Genomic DNA, 15377 nt, shown 5'->3' on the forward strand with positions numbered 1-15377 from the left:
GGTTGCCTGAGACGCATATCAGTCTGACATGCTGAACAGTCCGAGAAGACTGCCATACAGCTCTCTGGTACTGTTTTCCAGCTGCGCCTCAAGAGCCCTCTTCTCTGTTTTATACCGCAATTTGGTCATATAACCCTTTCATGCTGGATTCACTAGGGCTGGGCAAAGTTTAGCAGTCCCAGGTCCAGCAAAAAGTTGCGCACAAGGCGACACATCGAAATCCAGTATTGTAGTGTGACCTGGATCGATCGTCTAGCGATATTCACCTGTTGCTGCGTCCCAGATAGCTGCTGTATGTCATCAGCCCATCTGGCAGATTTACTGCATGGGGAGAAGACACTGGTCCAAGGACGCTAGCAAACCCATCGGCGGACAACAACCCTAGCCGCGAACTTATCCTCGCAGCCAGCTTCAGCAACAGGACGATACAGTACAACGCTGCACATACATACTGTACCACTGTGCCTGCTTCCATGCAGGCAATAGGCAAAACCATATAGGCATCGATCTTCAGGGATTGTCTTCTCAGCTGGCTTCAAGCGCCTCTTCCCTGGTTATGGTAGCTTCGTGTTAGGCCGCGGGCCTGCAGGCGGTGACTCATTAAACAGTACCTACTTTGCAAGATTCCGTCTCAAGGGGCTGGACTGCTTGTGAACGATAGCCTACGTCGTTCAAACAAAACCATCAAGAATGCCACACTCGCTAAGCTATGTCTCCGCTACATCAGCTTCCAGCATGTCTGGGACGATTGCCCCACCAAGGATACAGGTTGAATTAGGACTTAGTTATAGGATTATGCCGCAGGATCTTAGTATCAACATGCCACTATGAATGAGACACAGGATAATGCTTTAATAGAGGCTATAAACGCTTTATTTAATAGGTTAAGCTAAACCTAGGACGCTTGGAGACGTTAGTATGAAAGCAATATTGAGGAGTTGCAACCAAACACAACAGAGACTTCAACATCAGCAAGCACTTTATACTATACTGCAAGTTTAGATTTAACAACAGTAGTCCAGCATCTCACACAACGTGGTCAGCTTGATCCAAATGAGAACTGGGAGTCAGGAAGGACAGCACTTAAAATCGCATCAAGAAAAGGGAATTTAGAAACACTGCAAATGCTGCTCAAAGGAGGAGCAGAAGTTACTATGGCTGATCACAGAGGGAGAACACCAATTTGCGCTGCATCAATAAACAGCTATCTCGAGGTTATCAAGGCCCTTCTCGAAAAAAGGGCAGATATCTCAATAGCTAATAACAACAGATGGACACCACTTCACGCAGCTTCAGGTAACAGCCATCTTAATATCATTAAGATCCTTCTCAAAAAGGAAGCTAATATCTTAGTAGCTAATAATAATAGATAGACGCCACTTAACGTAGCCTTAGATAGTAGTCATCTTAAAGTCGTTAAGGTTCTTCTTAAAAAGGGAGCAGATATCTTAGTAGCTAATATTAATAGATAGATGCTACTTTATATAGCCTTAGATAAAGGCTATTTTAAAGTTATTAAGGTTCTTTTTAAAAAGAGAGTAGATATCTTAATAGCTAATAATAATAGATAGATACTATTTTATATAGCTTTAAGTAATAGCTATCTTAAAGTTATTAAAGCCCTTTTTAAAAAAGGAGTAAATATATTAGTAGCTAATAATAATAAATAGACACCACTTTTTAAAGCCTTAAGTAATAGCTATCTTAAAGTTATTAAAGCCTTTCTTAAAAAAGATATAAATATATTAGTAGCTAATAGCAATAGATAGATACTACTTAATATAGCTTTAGGTAATAGCTATCTTAAAGTTATTAAGGTCCTTTTTAAAAAGGGAGCAGATATCTTAGTAGCTAATAATAATAGATATATACTACTCCTTAGAGCCTTAGGCAATAGCTATCTTAAAGTCATTAAGATCCTTCTTAAAAAGGGAGCAGATATCTCAATAGCTAATAATAATAGATAGACACTACTAAACACAGCCTCAAGTAATAGCTATCTTAAAGTTATTAAAGCCCTTTTCAAAAAGGGAGCAAATATCTCAATCTCAGTAGCTAATAACAACAGATATACACCACTCCTCAGAGCCTCAAGTAAAGGCCATCTCGAAATCATTAAGATCCTTTTCGAAAAGGGAGCAGATATCTCAGTAGCTAATACTAACAGATAGACACCACTCCTCAGAGCCTCAAACAGTAGCCATCTTGAAGTTATCAAGCTACTTACTAGCCATATTAATCCAGATTATATACACCCTCTATACAGTTAAACAGCTCTTTTATATACTACTAAGGGCGGTTATAAACTAGTTATATAGTCCCTACTTACTAATAACTACATCACTCCCTATTTACTAGATTATATAAACTAAACTCCTTTATTCTTTATATCTAAGAGGAGATATAATATAATTATCTAAGCTCTACTGTGTTAAAACTCTACTACTTTAGATTAGAAGGATTATTATAGCTTAACCCTTCTATCTATAGCTACTCAAAAAAGCTATATTAACGTTATAAAGTCTCTACTAGCTATAGAAGCTATTAGTATTAACTCTTAGGATTAGTTTAGCTAAACTCCCTTATAGTAGGTAAGAAGATATAGATATAATAAAATCGTAAGGCTCCTACTTAAAAGCAGAAAGAAGCAAGATATATCGCTAGATATAGATTAAATAGTTCTAGAGATCAACATAAGATCTCATAATACTTCAACTAGACACTATAATATCTATCTTTTTAGCATCTCAAAGGACTACAGCTATTTTCATTATTTAGTTTGCAACAACAGGGATTTTAATATTTGCTGAGATTGCTTTGACTATAGCAGCTATTATCTTAGGGAATTATATATACTAGTACTGAAGGAAAGCAAGGGATAGCTGAAGAGTAGGGTGTATATATAGATAGTTGTAGGCTTACTTAATTATGCTATTTATAAAACTTACAATAAAAGTAAGCTACTAAAACTTAATAATATCCTTAGATATAATTATTTTACTATGCTTATAGAGTGCACAAGCTAGGCGCTAATAATAGCGACGTCAAATTCAAAGCATATCTCCAGACAATATTACACCTAATGCCATCATGCGAGCAGCTCCTTATACCATCAACAAATTCTCACGTTTACCTGCTTACTAAGAGGGCGAGGTTCATTACGCTAGCTGGTGTAAAATTAAGCTTGCTCCGCATCCTAAATCTTGCTGAGGTTGACATGCAGGTAGTGCCTGCACAAAGAGATTTACAATTTCAAGTCTCTCTACAACCTATTAATATGTATTCCACATCTAATTAGTAGGCTGTAGGCTGCCTATCAGTTAAGCTGCAGAAGTTAACAGGGCGCTCCAAGGCGCGTTAGTATGCTGGTGCCCCTTGAAGAGACTGTTCAGAAGTTCCATGGGGTACTTGTACGTCTCCTTCCGCCAGGCTGCCTTCCTCTGAGAGATTTGCTCCGACTTTGAGGGCGTCTGCGTCGTCGTCGTGTACCTGGAGTTCATGTTATTCCTTCGCGCCTTCGAGAACAATTACATCGGCGCAGTCGTCATGGACGCATCGTGGACGGCGTATCGAAACACTTTCAGCCCTTTTTAATTGTAAACTCTCATACCAGCGTCCTATTGAGCTGGGTAGAACTGCACTCTGATCAGGCCTCAGCGCTGCCGGATGTCCTGGGGCCTGTTGATAGTGCAACCAGCCGATCCTTCAGCGTGTCCGCAGATTCAACCTGCAGGGCGAGCGCACCCTCAGCGTTATTATAAAGCCCAACTAGTTGCCGAAAGGCTCTAGCTCCAACTCTAAGTTTCTCCAGCTTGCGCGCAATGAAGACGTCTTCTTCAAGCTTGGATAGCATGTCATCAGGAATCGCCATTTCAACGAGAATAGTTTTTCATTCGAGGAACGCAACGCAGCTGAGGTATAGTTTTTCTACATATCAAACTTCAGCATCTTGTCGCAAGAGATAGTTAGCATCAAAGCGCTGCGGGCAAAGTTGAGCCACCTCTTGTTCGAGCATATCAAGGCAGAACTCCTACAGCTTAGTGAGGATCTTAAGTAGGTTCTCCAGATAGACAGGCACAAATTAAATCTATTAGGCGATATCCAGTCCACCCCTGCAGCATACTGTATATACCTAGCACAACTCAGCATAGAATGTCAGGAAATCTGCAAAGCAAGTCTCAATAGGAACTACAAGCATAGATACTCCAAGATAGGCGCTAAGGAGACGTTCTCACTAGAGAACAAGAGCACCATAGCCCAACTACAAGCTGCTATTCAGTACAGTAACAGCAAGTTCGCCAAAGATCTCCAAAAAAGGGGCCACAAATACTTCTTCTCGTCTGTAGCAGAGAAAGGGCCAGCTGGGAAGGAGAACATCAACGAGAATCACACAGCAACATCAGCTTCGCCAAAGCCCCTTTCCAAGAAAAAGTCAGTAGCGTAGATTCAGAAGATGATTCTCCGTTCGAAGGGTACCAAGCTTATTAGCAACTTCAATCCGCATCTCATCGGCAAGCTGTTCTGAGAGCAGTCTCAGCCTTAGGAGAATCTGACCAGTAGCCACATCGAGAAAGTCATCCAATTATGCAAGAATTTCCTCACAAATCTGCTAAAACAGAAGGCCCCAAAAGAGGTACAGGCTCGCATCTAGTAAGTAACTTTGCTACAAAGAGGTAGCAGACCTTTAAGTTCTAACCCCATTTAGTAGAATATAGGGCATCCATAATCCAGGACATGCTGAAACAGCAGAAGCAGGCAGCATATGATAAGCTAGTTAGTCGTCATATTCATCGTCAGCCGAGAAAGATGCATCAGAATCATAAGCGACCGCCAGGGTGCGTCAGCGATTTAACATTATGGAACGAGGAACAGCACAAGTTCAACAGAAGGCTTGCTAGCAGAAGGACTAGCCAAACAAATAGTAATAGTCAGGCTTTAAGAGCAGATAGATTGAAGGGACCGCTAGCTGAAGCCCTAACTGCAGCGACCGCAGTTTATATAGTACGAGAAGGTAAGCCATTGCAGGACTCATTATGGTGGCTATTTTTGGCTGTTAGAAAGCGACGCGCCAAGCAAGAATTAGAACGTCAGTTGAGTGAAGAGTGACTAGTAGGGCTATTTGGGCAGTTCTGGGAGGTGTGGCTGAGGAACTTTAGTCAGTACTTTAGTCAGTACCCTGAGGTACAAGCCTGGGACGGGACAGGGGTTGGCGCGCTTGGTGGCCTTGCCGCCTGGGTTAAAGCAGCGAGGGTTTTGTGGCAGATGTCCTGCTGAACTTAGCAGCAGAACCTGCCTGAAACAGCGCCAAATACGCCGTCTCTTGCTTTAAAGAAGTAATAAAGTTATTTTTTATTTTAAATAAATAAATAGATAGTTTTAATACTATTAGTCTATATAAGCTTCTTATTATTATTAATACAATATTTATAAATATCTAATAAATAGGTTTTAAAATAATTTAAAAATAATATAATTCATAAATAGTTAGAAAAATTACTTATAAAGTTAGTAATATAAATTTAATATACTTAAAAGTATTATAAAAAGTCTTATAATCTTAAATAGAGCTTTTAATAAACTTATTAATAAAAATATTAATAATATATTTAAAAACTTTGGAAATATATCTCTTAAATATTTATATAAATATAAAAAGATTACTATTATTTTTCTATTTTGTATTAAGTAATTTATTAACAACAATATTATATAAATTAATAAGTAATAAAAAAAGTAGTCTTACACTTTTTTAGCTTATATTGTTTTAATAATAACATTATTATTAAGCTTAAAAATATCTTTATTAATATACTTTTTAATTTAGTTTAATTGTAACATAATATTAATAAAAACTGACTATAATTACTAATTAGATTCACTTTTTAGCTAGAGAATATTAAATAAAAAAGTTTTAATTTTTTATTTATATTATTAGTTATTTAGAGAAATATAAATAAATAATCAAAAAATAAAAGAGAGAAAATACTATTAATTAATATATTAAAAAGAGATATAAAAAATAAAAACATTTTGCTATTTAGTATATTAATAAATAAAATAAACTTCTATATAAATAGTAATAATCTAATATATTAAGAATAAGTAAAAACTAGATTACTATTTATTTATTAAAATAAACTATATAAATATATAAATAACTACAAAAATAAAAATAAAACTCATAAAAATATTATAAAATAGAGAAATATTTAATTTAAAACTATAAATACTAGTAATCTAAATACTAAGCCTATAACCTATAGAGGTATAAGCGTAATAAGTAGTAAGGAGTTTGATACATATAATAAGAACTAGCTAAATAGGCTGCCCAGCTAGGAGGCTAGATGAAGGCCCTGGCGGGCCCTAGGCCGCACAGGCCACCTGGGGCACCTGTGGGCAGGTGCCGCCACAGCTTTTCCTCGGCGTCAAATATCGGCTTCGTGCGTTTACGACCGTCATGGTCATTGGTTGTCTGCTCGAAGCGCTGGGATACATCGGCCGGCTGATGATGAGCAAGAACCCCTGGAGCGGCGTCGGCTTCCGTTTGCAAGTCATCTGTCTCATTCTCGCCCCATCGTTCCTAGCCGCGGGAATCTACCTCACGCTTAAGCACCTCGTCCTCTACATCGGTCCGGAGAATTCCCGACTTGCCCCGAAATGGTATACTTGGATTTTCATCAGCTGCGACGCAATCAGCTTTCTCATGCAGGCGGCCGGCGGTGCGGCTGTGTCCTCTAGCGACGGAGGAAGCGCGGCCGAGACGGGAAACAACGTCATAATTGCTGGAATCGCGGTTCAGGTTTTCACGATGGGTATCTGCGGCTTACTTGCTGTGGACTTTGCCTGGCGGACGTTTAGGAACAGGAGCCGTGGGTCAAGTGATTCAAGTGCGTGGAACCAGCCAGCGCAGCCTAGTTGGATGTTCCGCTTCTATCTGTCTGCTTCCGCGGCAGCGTTTATCGCCATTTTCATCAGATGCATCTACCGGTAAGACCCGTTTGAGGACATACGGCTAAAGATTATTACAAATTGTGTGCCATGTAGTCTCCCGGAAATGGCTGGCGGTTGGGGCAATCCATTGATGCGGAAAGAAGAGGAGTTTATTGTCCTCGATGGCATGTAAGCTTCGTAGTACTGCTGTCTTTGAGTCAATTTTGACGCTGACCTCAAACTTTAGGATGATTGTAATTGCGTGTCTTCTAATGTCAATTGCGCATCCCGGAATCTTCTTCCCTGCTATCAGCTCTCGTGGAGGAGAGGCCTCGAAGACCCAGGCCAAAAGCACTCAGCCGGTTGACTCCGAATATCCCATGGGAGGTATACCCGCAGCCTGATTATCAACCCCGTGTATACGCACCCCTGCATAAACATTCTCTGTCAACACGGGCTCCAGTACCGGTAATGGGAGTTGTGGTTGGCTGCGCCGAGGCCTTGGTCAATGCGTCCGGCATCTGCTTCATGTTGGTTTTTGATAGATTACACTATGGATTGCTCCGACAAAATATGGGATATTGGATGAGAGTTTCGGCTTACAATGCTGTTAGTTATGATTGGTTTAGAGACTATAGAAGCCAAATAGATTGAGGGCAGACACTACTTACACTTACTCACCCAGCAATCGGGCTTTCAATCTGTCCGAGTAAGTCAACCAAGCGAATTTTCGCCCGTGCGGGGAGAGATTGACGAACCATAGCCCGAAAGCCAGGACTCCCGACCGTAAAATCACGAACGCTACCCAAGCAATCTTCCGGACCAGCCGGATGGAAGATTTGCAGTCTTCTATGATAGAGGCAATTCAGCAACATCCAAAAATTTGGGTGCTTGATGCTTGATTCTCAGATCTAGGCGCAGAAGAGGTTACGAAAGCTGCAAGTCACCATCCCGCTAGGTAAGACATCAGCCCGTCAGCGCTACACAGTCAGTGGCTTAGCTGCTGACGCCGCGCCGCCAACATCAAGCACCGCACATAAATCTAGGCGTCGTCCTACTCTCTCGTACTCTCTCGTACACCTTTCCTCATTCAAACTTACAACGCTCTATTTGTCGAAAATTCGAAGCTCGTCCTGCAGTTATGCCGAGTCGACGTCCACACGCGAAGTCGCGTTTAGGCTGTGCTCAATGCAAAGCTCGTCGCGTCAAGGCAAGGACATTGAAAAATTCACCGTCTGACCGTTGACTGACACAGAGCCTAGTGCGACGAGACGTACCCAAAATGCAGAAATTGCCAGCGGTTTGGGAAGAGCTGCTCATATGCATGGGCAGACCCGTACTCCAAAGCGGCGAATATTGCAGATGTTTCTTCGCCGATTAGCAGTCCCGAAAATTGCGCCATGGGAAAGGACATTCCATCGATGGTCCAACTCACGTTCGACGCGCTGGACATGAAGTTGATGCACCAGTTCTCCACATCAACAGCGAGATCTTTGTCCTTGATCCCGGACGCACAGCATATCTGGCAACACTCGATACCGAATCTGGCCTATGATCAACCTTTGTTGATGCATGGTATTCTTGCCCTGGCCGGGACTCATCTCGCAAACTCCACATGCAGCGTTGAGGATATGCCGCGGAGCCAAGTCTACGTACGAGCTCTCCATCATCAGCAACTTGGGCTACAACTGTTCCGCCATCAGCTACAGTACCTTGAAGATACCACTGCCGGGCATGAACCTCTGGTCATGTTTTCTGCCATCATATGCATCTTGACTTTTGCTCAGCTGCAAACTACTAGAGAAAATTTCAAACTTACCAACGTCCTTGAAATATTTGCCGCTTTGCGAGGAAAGCGGGCTCTGTGGGCATCAGTAGGGAAAGCGCCTCATAGCCAAAAGTTGGCAAAGCTTTTGTACGAACCACGAGATTCCGAGACTCCAGGATTCGTATCCGAACTGTTAGCACTGGCCGGTCTTCAAACTGCAGCCAAGAATCCCGTGCTGAAAGACGCTATCATTCAATTACGACCGTCCTTAGTTAGGCAAGCCCCCGAGTTTCGGCTCGTTGGAGGCTGGCCTACAAGTGTCTCTGACGACTTTATCACCCTCATACAGATAGGGGATTCGATGGCACTACAAATCTTGCAGAGCTACTGTGCTATTTTGTCATCTCTTCGGGATCTATGGTGGGTCGGGGATTGCGGAGAGAAATTTCGTAGAGCGACTGGACTATTAAACTGAAATGAGCTAATTGGCTTTCAAAGTACTCATTCCCAACCCCCCAAGGTCATGTACTTGCATTACTATAATGTCTCTCATCTAGTATCTACGTATGCTTTCAAAGTCGACTCCAAGTCCATGGCAGCTTACCACCTCCTGCAGCATTACGGCTTCGCCAACCCGACAAGTCAGAAAGATCTCGAAGAGGCCAAGGGTGGGGATCTTGTGTACCCTCAGGAACTCGGCCATTCTTCCAAGACCATAACTCCTTGTAATCCTCACTCAGTTTGCCCTCCAACATATCAATAACATACTTGCCAATGATTGGCAAGAACTTGAAACCGTGGTTAGAGCCGACTGTTGCGACGAAGAGGTTTTTTGTGTTGGGGTACGGGCAAACTCTGAAGTTCAAGTCCGACGCAATTCCATCCCTGTTCTCAGTGTCAGCCATTGAACCTGTCATCTCCTTGCATGCATCAAGACGATCTTTCGACTTACCAGCAAAGTTTGGTGGAAACGAATGACCGATCCGCTAGCTCTGGAATCATCTCACGAACGAAGGTCCGCATCTCGTCTTCAATCTCCTTGGGACACCCGTCATCTGGGTAGTCACCAAGAGAATGCGTCACTGAAGCTCCCGCGACATACCGGTTCCGATAGTTTGTGAGTAAGCGAACACTGCAGAGCTTGATAAACCCGTTTTCATCTGGTGGGAAGATGATGCCTAGCGTATGTCAGGATTGGATCTCAAGTCGCCTCCGATGGAGGGAATGTTAACTGACCTTGTTCAAAGTCGTCGATGATGGGGATGTCCTTGTACTTCTCAACTTCATGTGGCTCCAGCTTCATCACACAGATGACAGATGTTTGTGCCACAACCTCCTTCTTCGCATCCACTAGCGTCGCCGTGTTGGCACCAGTTGCGAGCACGACAATGTCAGCCGTGTAAATGGTTCCATCTGCAGCGATAGCGCCTTTGCAAGTTCCGTCGCTGTCATACAACAGCTTCTTGACGTATCCGGCCTCTCCGCTAATGTACTTGACACCTTGGGCTTTCGCAGCGTTGGCCATTCTCAGGAGCGCCTGACCGGATGGCACCTAGAGCAAGTCCGGCGTCAGTTCACAACACAACATTCAGTGATATGAATCATCATTGATAAGCAACTCACCCAACCAGCTACAGGACTCCAGAGATTCGTCCAGTCCGGGAAGTCGCCCGTCAGGACGGGCCACCTCTGCTTCATCTCTTCCGTCGACATGAACTTGACACCTTCACGGCCGGCCTTCTTCGCGGTTTCAACGGCGCTGTGGAGCCATCCCCGGGTCATGCTGTGCCCGCTCATGATCCACCCCGTCTCGCGGTACATGCCTGCGAAGATGGAGCTGGGATTTGTCCACTCCCGCATGGTCTCGTCGCCGAGCTTGGCATACAGCGGGTTCGGGTAGTCGGCGCGGACGACTTTGTTCAAGTCGGTCGCTGCTGAATCTTTGGAGGGCGCATCGAATCGATCGAGGACTGTGACTGAGCTGTATCCACGTAGGGACATGTGGTATGCCGTGGATGTCCCGAAGACACCGCCTCCCACGATGAGAACAGATGGTTTAGACATTGTGGTTGAATTGGATTGTGATGTTTCTCGCTGCAATGCTGCTGGTGTAAAGTCGGTTCTTGGGGCTTGGTTGATTCAACGCTATTCTCGCGGCATTTCCACGCGGTCAACTATAAATGGCTACGTAACACCGAATTGCATTCGGCTCACAAAGCAAACTCGACCGATCATGAAGCCGACGCAATCTTCGGCGAGCGCATCGGCTCAAGCACACCGCAAAGTGCATTGTGTAGTACCCAACTTTCCCCGCGTTTGCGGACGTCAATCGATCCACAATAAAGAGCAATTCAAAGTAAGACGGCCAACAATACCACGCATGTTTGTACCCTCCAAGTCCGACGTCGATTAGCGGCAGACTAAACAAATGCGTCACCTTGCCGCGGAAGACCCCTGGTCCAAGAGATACTGCACAATGCCCATCAACCAACAAGGATTCCACAAGCGGTCATCACGGAGGCGGGCACCAACTCCGCAAATGCCCAGGCTCCAAGAAATTTCAATCGGCATCAGTCCGCCGATGTCGAAAGCGAGCCTGGCTGCACAAAAAGATAAAAGGAGCCATCGTCAGACCCGCCCTCCAGTTCGGTTCCTCGTGCTCTAGCGGCCGACTGATAAGTGCCCGCATCCTTACGGCCTTCAATTTCCATTACTACCACCACCACGCAATCCCGTGAACCCACCAGACCCGCCGGCAATCCGTGCATTAACAGCCGATACCTACGAAGACTGAGAGTGTGTTGACGTTCGGGCGGAGAACGTTGCATTTGGGGCATTTCATCCGCTGGCCTCTTCCTTGTCGGCACCTATCTCGTAAGAGATAGCGTTATCGCCGATTGGAAGGACCTTTCCGGCTTGGACCTGCCCATCGCTGAGGTATCTCGCACAGGGCGATACCTCTAGGCTGGGCAACATTGAGGGATTGGGGGTTTTGAGGAATTGAGCTGCTGATCAAAATCGGCCAGTAGGTGCTTATTGCCGTCTACACCTTCGTGCTTGTTAAGACCAGTTATTTAACAGCGTCCTGGGACCAGACTTGGTGTTCCTTAACCGGCAACTTTTGGGCACGACGACGTTATTGCCGTCCAACGCAAACTTCAACATGGCGACCGATATGAAGACTGATAACGAAGACCCAGTCAAGGTTGACTCCCAGAAAAAGAAGTACGACACCACCGACGAGAGCAGAGCCAGTTTTGAAGGACAAACCACGGAATGGCCAGCGAGACCATTGCCGGAGCTTCTAAGGGACTTGTCGGAGGATGAATTGAAGGACCTTGAAAAGAAGTTGATTCGAAAAGTCGATATGCGAATGTTGCCAACGATGATCTTGATTTACATCATGAACTATCTGGACAGGTTGGTCTCATCGTTTCAAAACCTACCTAGATTACAGACTAAGCGATGAGCTAGGAACGCCATTGGATCAGCGAGACTAGGCGGTTTAGAAAAGGATCTGGGGTTAACGGGCAGTGAGTTCCAAGTAAGCAAACCTCGAGATATGCGCCGTTTCGATGCGAGAAATAGCTGACGATTTGGCACCCAGACCTGCGTATCGATCCTCTTTGTCGGATACATCTTAATGCAAGTACCATCCAACATGTTTCTGAACAAGGTAAGACTGAAAACCCAACGCCGGACGATTGAATAATGAACTGATGAAGATTTGTAACAGATCGGTCGCCCTGCTATCTACTTGACAGGATGCATGGTAGTCTGGGTAAGCATGACGTTCCCTGATTCCATTCCCAATCAATTAAGCGATCTACCACTTCCCGCTGCCCATCATCGCACTGCTGCATTGCATGAGTGTAACGTGACTGGGGATGCCACAACCGGATCTCGGACTGTGTAACCACACATCACGGAACAGTGTTTTGGCTGACATGAATTGCCAGGGAGTACTGTGTGCCTGCAGCGGCGCAGCGCATAGCTTCGGCGGTCTCTTGGCGACTCGCTTTCTGCTTGGTTTCGTGGAAGCAGCATTCTATCCAGGTTTGCAGCATGCAATAGTTCGCACATTGAAGAAATGCATCACTAATAAAACGCTCAAATAGGATGTCTTGCTACCCTGAGTGCATGGTACATCCGCAAGGAACTCGGCGTTCGAACAGGCCTCTTTTACAGCGGTTCAATGCTTTCCGGAGCCTTCTCAGGCCTCATCGCTGCAGGAATAACGAACGGCATGGACGGTCTCGGCGGCCTACTCGCGTGGCGCTGGCTCTTCATTATCGAGGGCTCTCTTACGGTCCTCATAGCCTGCGGCGCTTTCTTCATCCTCCCCGACTTCCCGGCGAACACGAAATGGCTCACGGAGCAAGAACGCCAGACGGCCATGTGGCGCATGGAGGTCGACGCCGCGGGCGAGGAGGACTGGACCTCGTCGTCCGAGCAGCCCATATTTGCCGGGTTCAAGATGATCATGGTCGACCCCATCAACTGGATCCTCGTCGTACTGGTGTACGGTGCGGCGAGCTCCATTTCGATCAACAGCTTCTTCCCCACCGTCGTGGGAAGCCTCGGCAAGGACCGCATCACGACGCTGCTCCTGACGTCGCCGCCGTATCTGCTCGCGTGCGTCGCATGTGCGGCGGTGTCATGGAACGCGGACCGCACGAACGAGCGGTTCTGGCATACCGTCGCGCCGTTGGCCTGCTCGCTGCTGGGGTTCATTATCTCCAGCGCCGCGACGGGGATCGGCCCGCGGTACTTTGGCGCCATGATCATGCTGCCCGGCATCTACACGGGCTTCAATATGTCGATGGTATGGACGGCAAACACGATGTATCGGCCCGCTGCCAAGCGTGCGGCCGCTGTCGCGTTTAACAATGCGTTCTCCACGCTGGCAGGTATTTACGGCTCGTACTTGTATCCAAACAATGCCGCCCCGCGGTTCGTGCTGGCTTTCAGTGTGAACGCTGCCATGGCTTTCATGGCTATCATCGCCGCCGTTGTACTGCACTTCGTGTTGAAGAGAGAGAACAGGAAGCTGGAGTTGAAGGAGCAAGAAGCTGAGGCTGCTGGGCAAGTGATTGCTGTCGGCAAGGGATTTAGATATCTCATCTGAAGAGTCTGCTGGCAGTGCAAGTTATGGCGAAAGTTTCAATGTCCCAAATTATGTAGTGTTCCGTCTCTTGTACTCCCATATCTCAAATGATAATTCATACCGAATAGCAAGAGGTGAATCAAGACTCCGAAGTTCAAGCGAAAGATGGCACGGCGCTGCCGGAGCTGATCGCAGTGGTCATGATACCGAGATAGTCCATTAGGATCTCGCCATCTTTGTGCAGGTCTTGTTGCGCCCAGATGGATCTGACTGTGTTCTTAACCCCCTCGATACTACGTATACGCGTATCCCTCTGTGTCCTTTCGATAAGGTTGATAATGGCTAATCTCTGGTCGTCCCTGTGTGCTTCGCAAGCTAGGATGAGCAAGGGGAAGAAGTGCTCACAGGAGCATGACTGGATAGGTCCTGCAAATGCGGCATTGACCAGGGCGTCGAGGTTTTCCGCTGGCTCCCACGGGCTTTTCGAGAGTCGCGCAAGATATATCTGCGTTGCTATTTGGTAGAGGTGGACGGCGAACATGGAATCAGACGTGGGTTCGGCAGATGCTGACTCGATGGAGACATTTCCTACCCTGCTCTTCAGATCTTGCAGATGGTCTTGGTACTTCGTATTGCTGGTCCTGGGATCTCTTGAATCGAGAACTGTATCGCACACTTCAGAAAGCAGATTCAATATTGCGAATGTAGGATTGACGGCAGGGTGGGTCTAGGAAAGAGCACATCAGTGGAAGCAATTGACGCTGGTGATGGAGAGATTCCTTACAGGTCTATGTCTAGTCAAAGACAACTTTTGAGCAGCTTGGGACCTACGGGCACTTCTTGATGCCCCCTCTGGTGCCAGCGATTGATGTCGCCAATGGTTTATAGCGAAGCGTGAAAGTGTTTCGTGGTAGTGCACCCATTGAAGGAGGCGGCTTGTGTCGTTGTTTGATGGTTGATCCTTGAGCGGAGTTGCTTGAATCATATCTGTAGCCCCCCATACATGCAAAAGCCACTCACTCGTGCCCTCAATTGGCTGCAACGTCTAGACGTCAACGTTAGGAACCACGTTCTGCGACGCAATTTCAACAGACACTCACTTCAAAAGCCCCTAGAAGCATAGATGCGGCCACATCTTGCGCGGCTTTCTCCGGGGTCAGAATTTCGTCGTTGACCGAGGCCGACAGTGACTGGAGAGCGCGACCTTTAAGCTGGATAGTCTGCTCATTGAGACCATGGCGGTGAAGGGAGGAGAAGGCGAGCAGCGCATGGAAGAGGGCGATGCCGGAGACTTCATCGTGCACTAAAGCCATACTGAGGAGAACATCCCGTATCTCGGAAGGACGTTGGCCGAATGTGACCAGCGCAGCATGGGCAAATTTATGGACTTGGGATTATTAGAACACGCACATTGAAATTTTAGTAGGAAGGCTTACAGTGATAGACAAGGTCCATGTGATTGACGTGCCGTTGAGGCTGTATCCTCAGCTTTGGGGAAGATTCCAGGGTGCGGAAATGTGTTGATTCTCCAGACCTATAGCCGTATTCTTCCAGATCCTGCCAGAAGGTATT

General features: G+C 45.8%; 4 protein-coding genes across 4 annotated transcripts; 2 read left to right on the plus strand and 2 right to left on the minus strand.

Moving 5' to 3' along the window:
* Positions 1 to 6457: 6457 nt before the first annotated feature.
* Positions 6458 to 7334, plus strand: RSB1-8 (Sphingoid long-chain base transporter RSB1; the record flags this gene model as incomplete). The annotated part of the gene is made up of 3 exons (XM_037321524.1): positions 6458 to 6987; positions 7045 to 7119; positions 7178 to 7334. 3 exons carry the CDS (start codon positions 6458 to 6460, stop codon positions 7332 to 7334), a joined length of 762 nt encoding a protein of 253 aa, XP_037179979.1.
* Positions 7335 to 9270: 1936 nt separating this feature from the next.
* Positions 9271 to 10762, minus strand: fap2-4 (L-saccharopine oxidase; the record flags this gene model as incomplete). The annotated part of the gene is made up of 4 exons (XM_037321525.1): positions 9271 to 9583; positions 9651 to 9876; positions 9935 to 10250; positions 10322 to 10762. 4 exons carry the CDS (start codon positions 10760 to 10762, stop codon positions 9271 to 9273), a joined length of 1296 nt encoding a protein of 431 aa, XP_037179976.1.
* A 1099-nt stretch (positions 10763 to 11861) lies between these two features.
* Positions 11862 to 13826, plus strand: prlL-23 (MFS transporter prlL; the record flags this gene model as incomplete). The annotated part of the gene is made up of 6 exons (XM_037321526.1): positions 11862 to 12118; positions 12173 to 12242; positions 12306 to 12374; positions 12435 to 12479; positions 12658 to 12754; positions 12817 to 13826. 6 exons carry the CDS (start codon positions 11862 to 11864, stop codon positions 13824 to 13826), a joined length of 1548 nt encoding a protein of 515 aa, XP_037179977.1.
* A 133-nt stretch (positions 13827 to 13959) lies between these two features.
* On the minus strand, positions 13960 to 15118 carry CGCA056_v006276 (uncharacterized protein; the record flags this gene model as incomplete). The annotated part of the gene is made up of 3 exons (XM_037321527.1): positions 13960 to 14468; positions 14826 to 14850; positions 14906 to 15118. 3 exons carry the CDS (start codon positions 15116 to 15118, stop codon positions 13960 to 13962), a joined length of 747 nt encoding a protein of 248 aa, XP_037179974.1.
* Positions 15119 to 15377: the final 259 nt, after the last annotated feature.

Source organism: Colletotrichum aenigma (genome assembly GCF_013390185.1).
Source record: "Colletotrichum aenigma strain Cg56 chromosome Unknown KSG_Cg56_contig04, whole genome shotgun sequence".
NCBI classification, from domain to species: domain Eukaryota; kingdom Fungi; phylum Ascomycota; class Sordariomycetes; order Glomerellales; family Glomerellaceae; genus Colletotrichum; species Colletotrichum aenigma.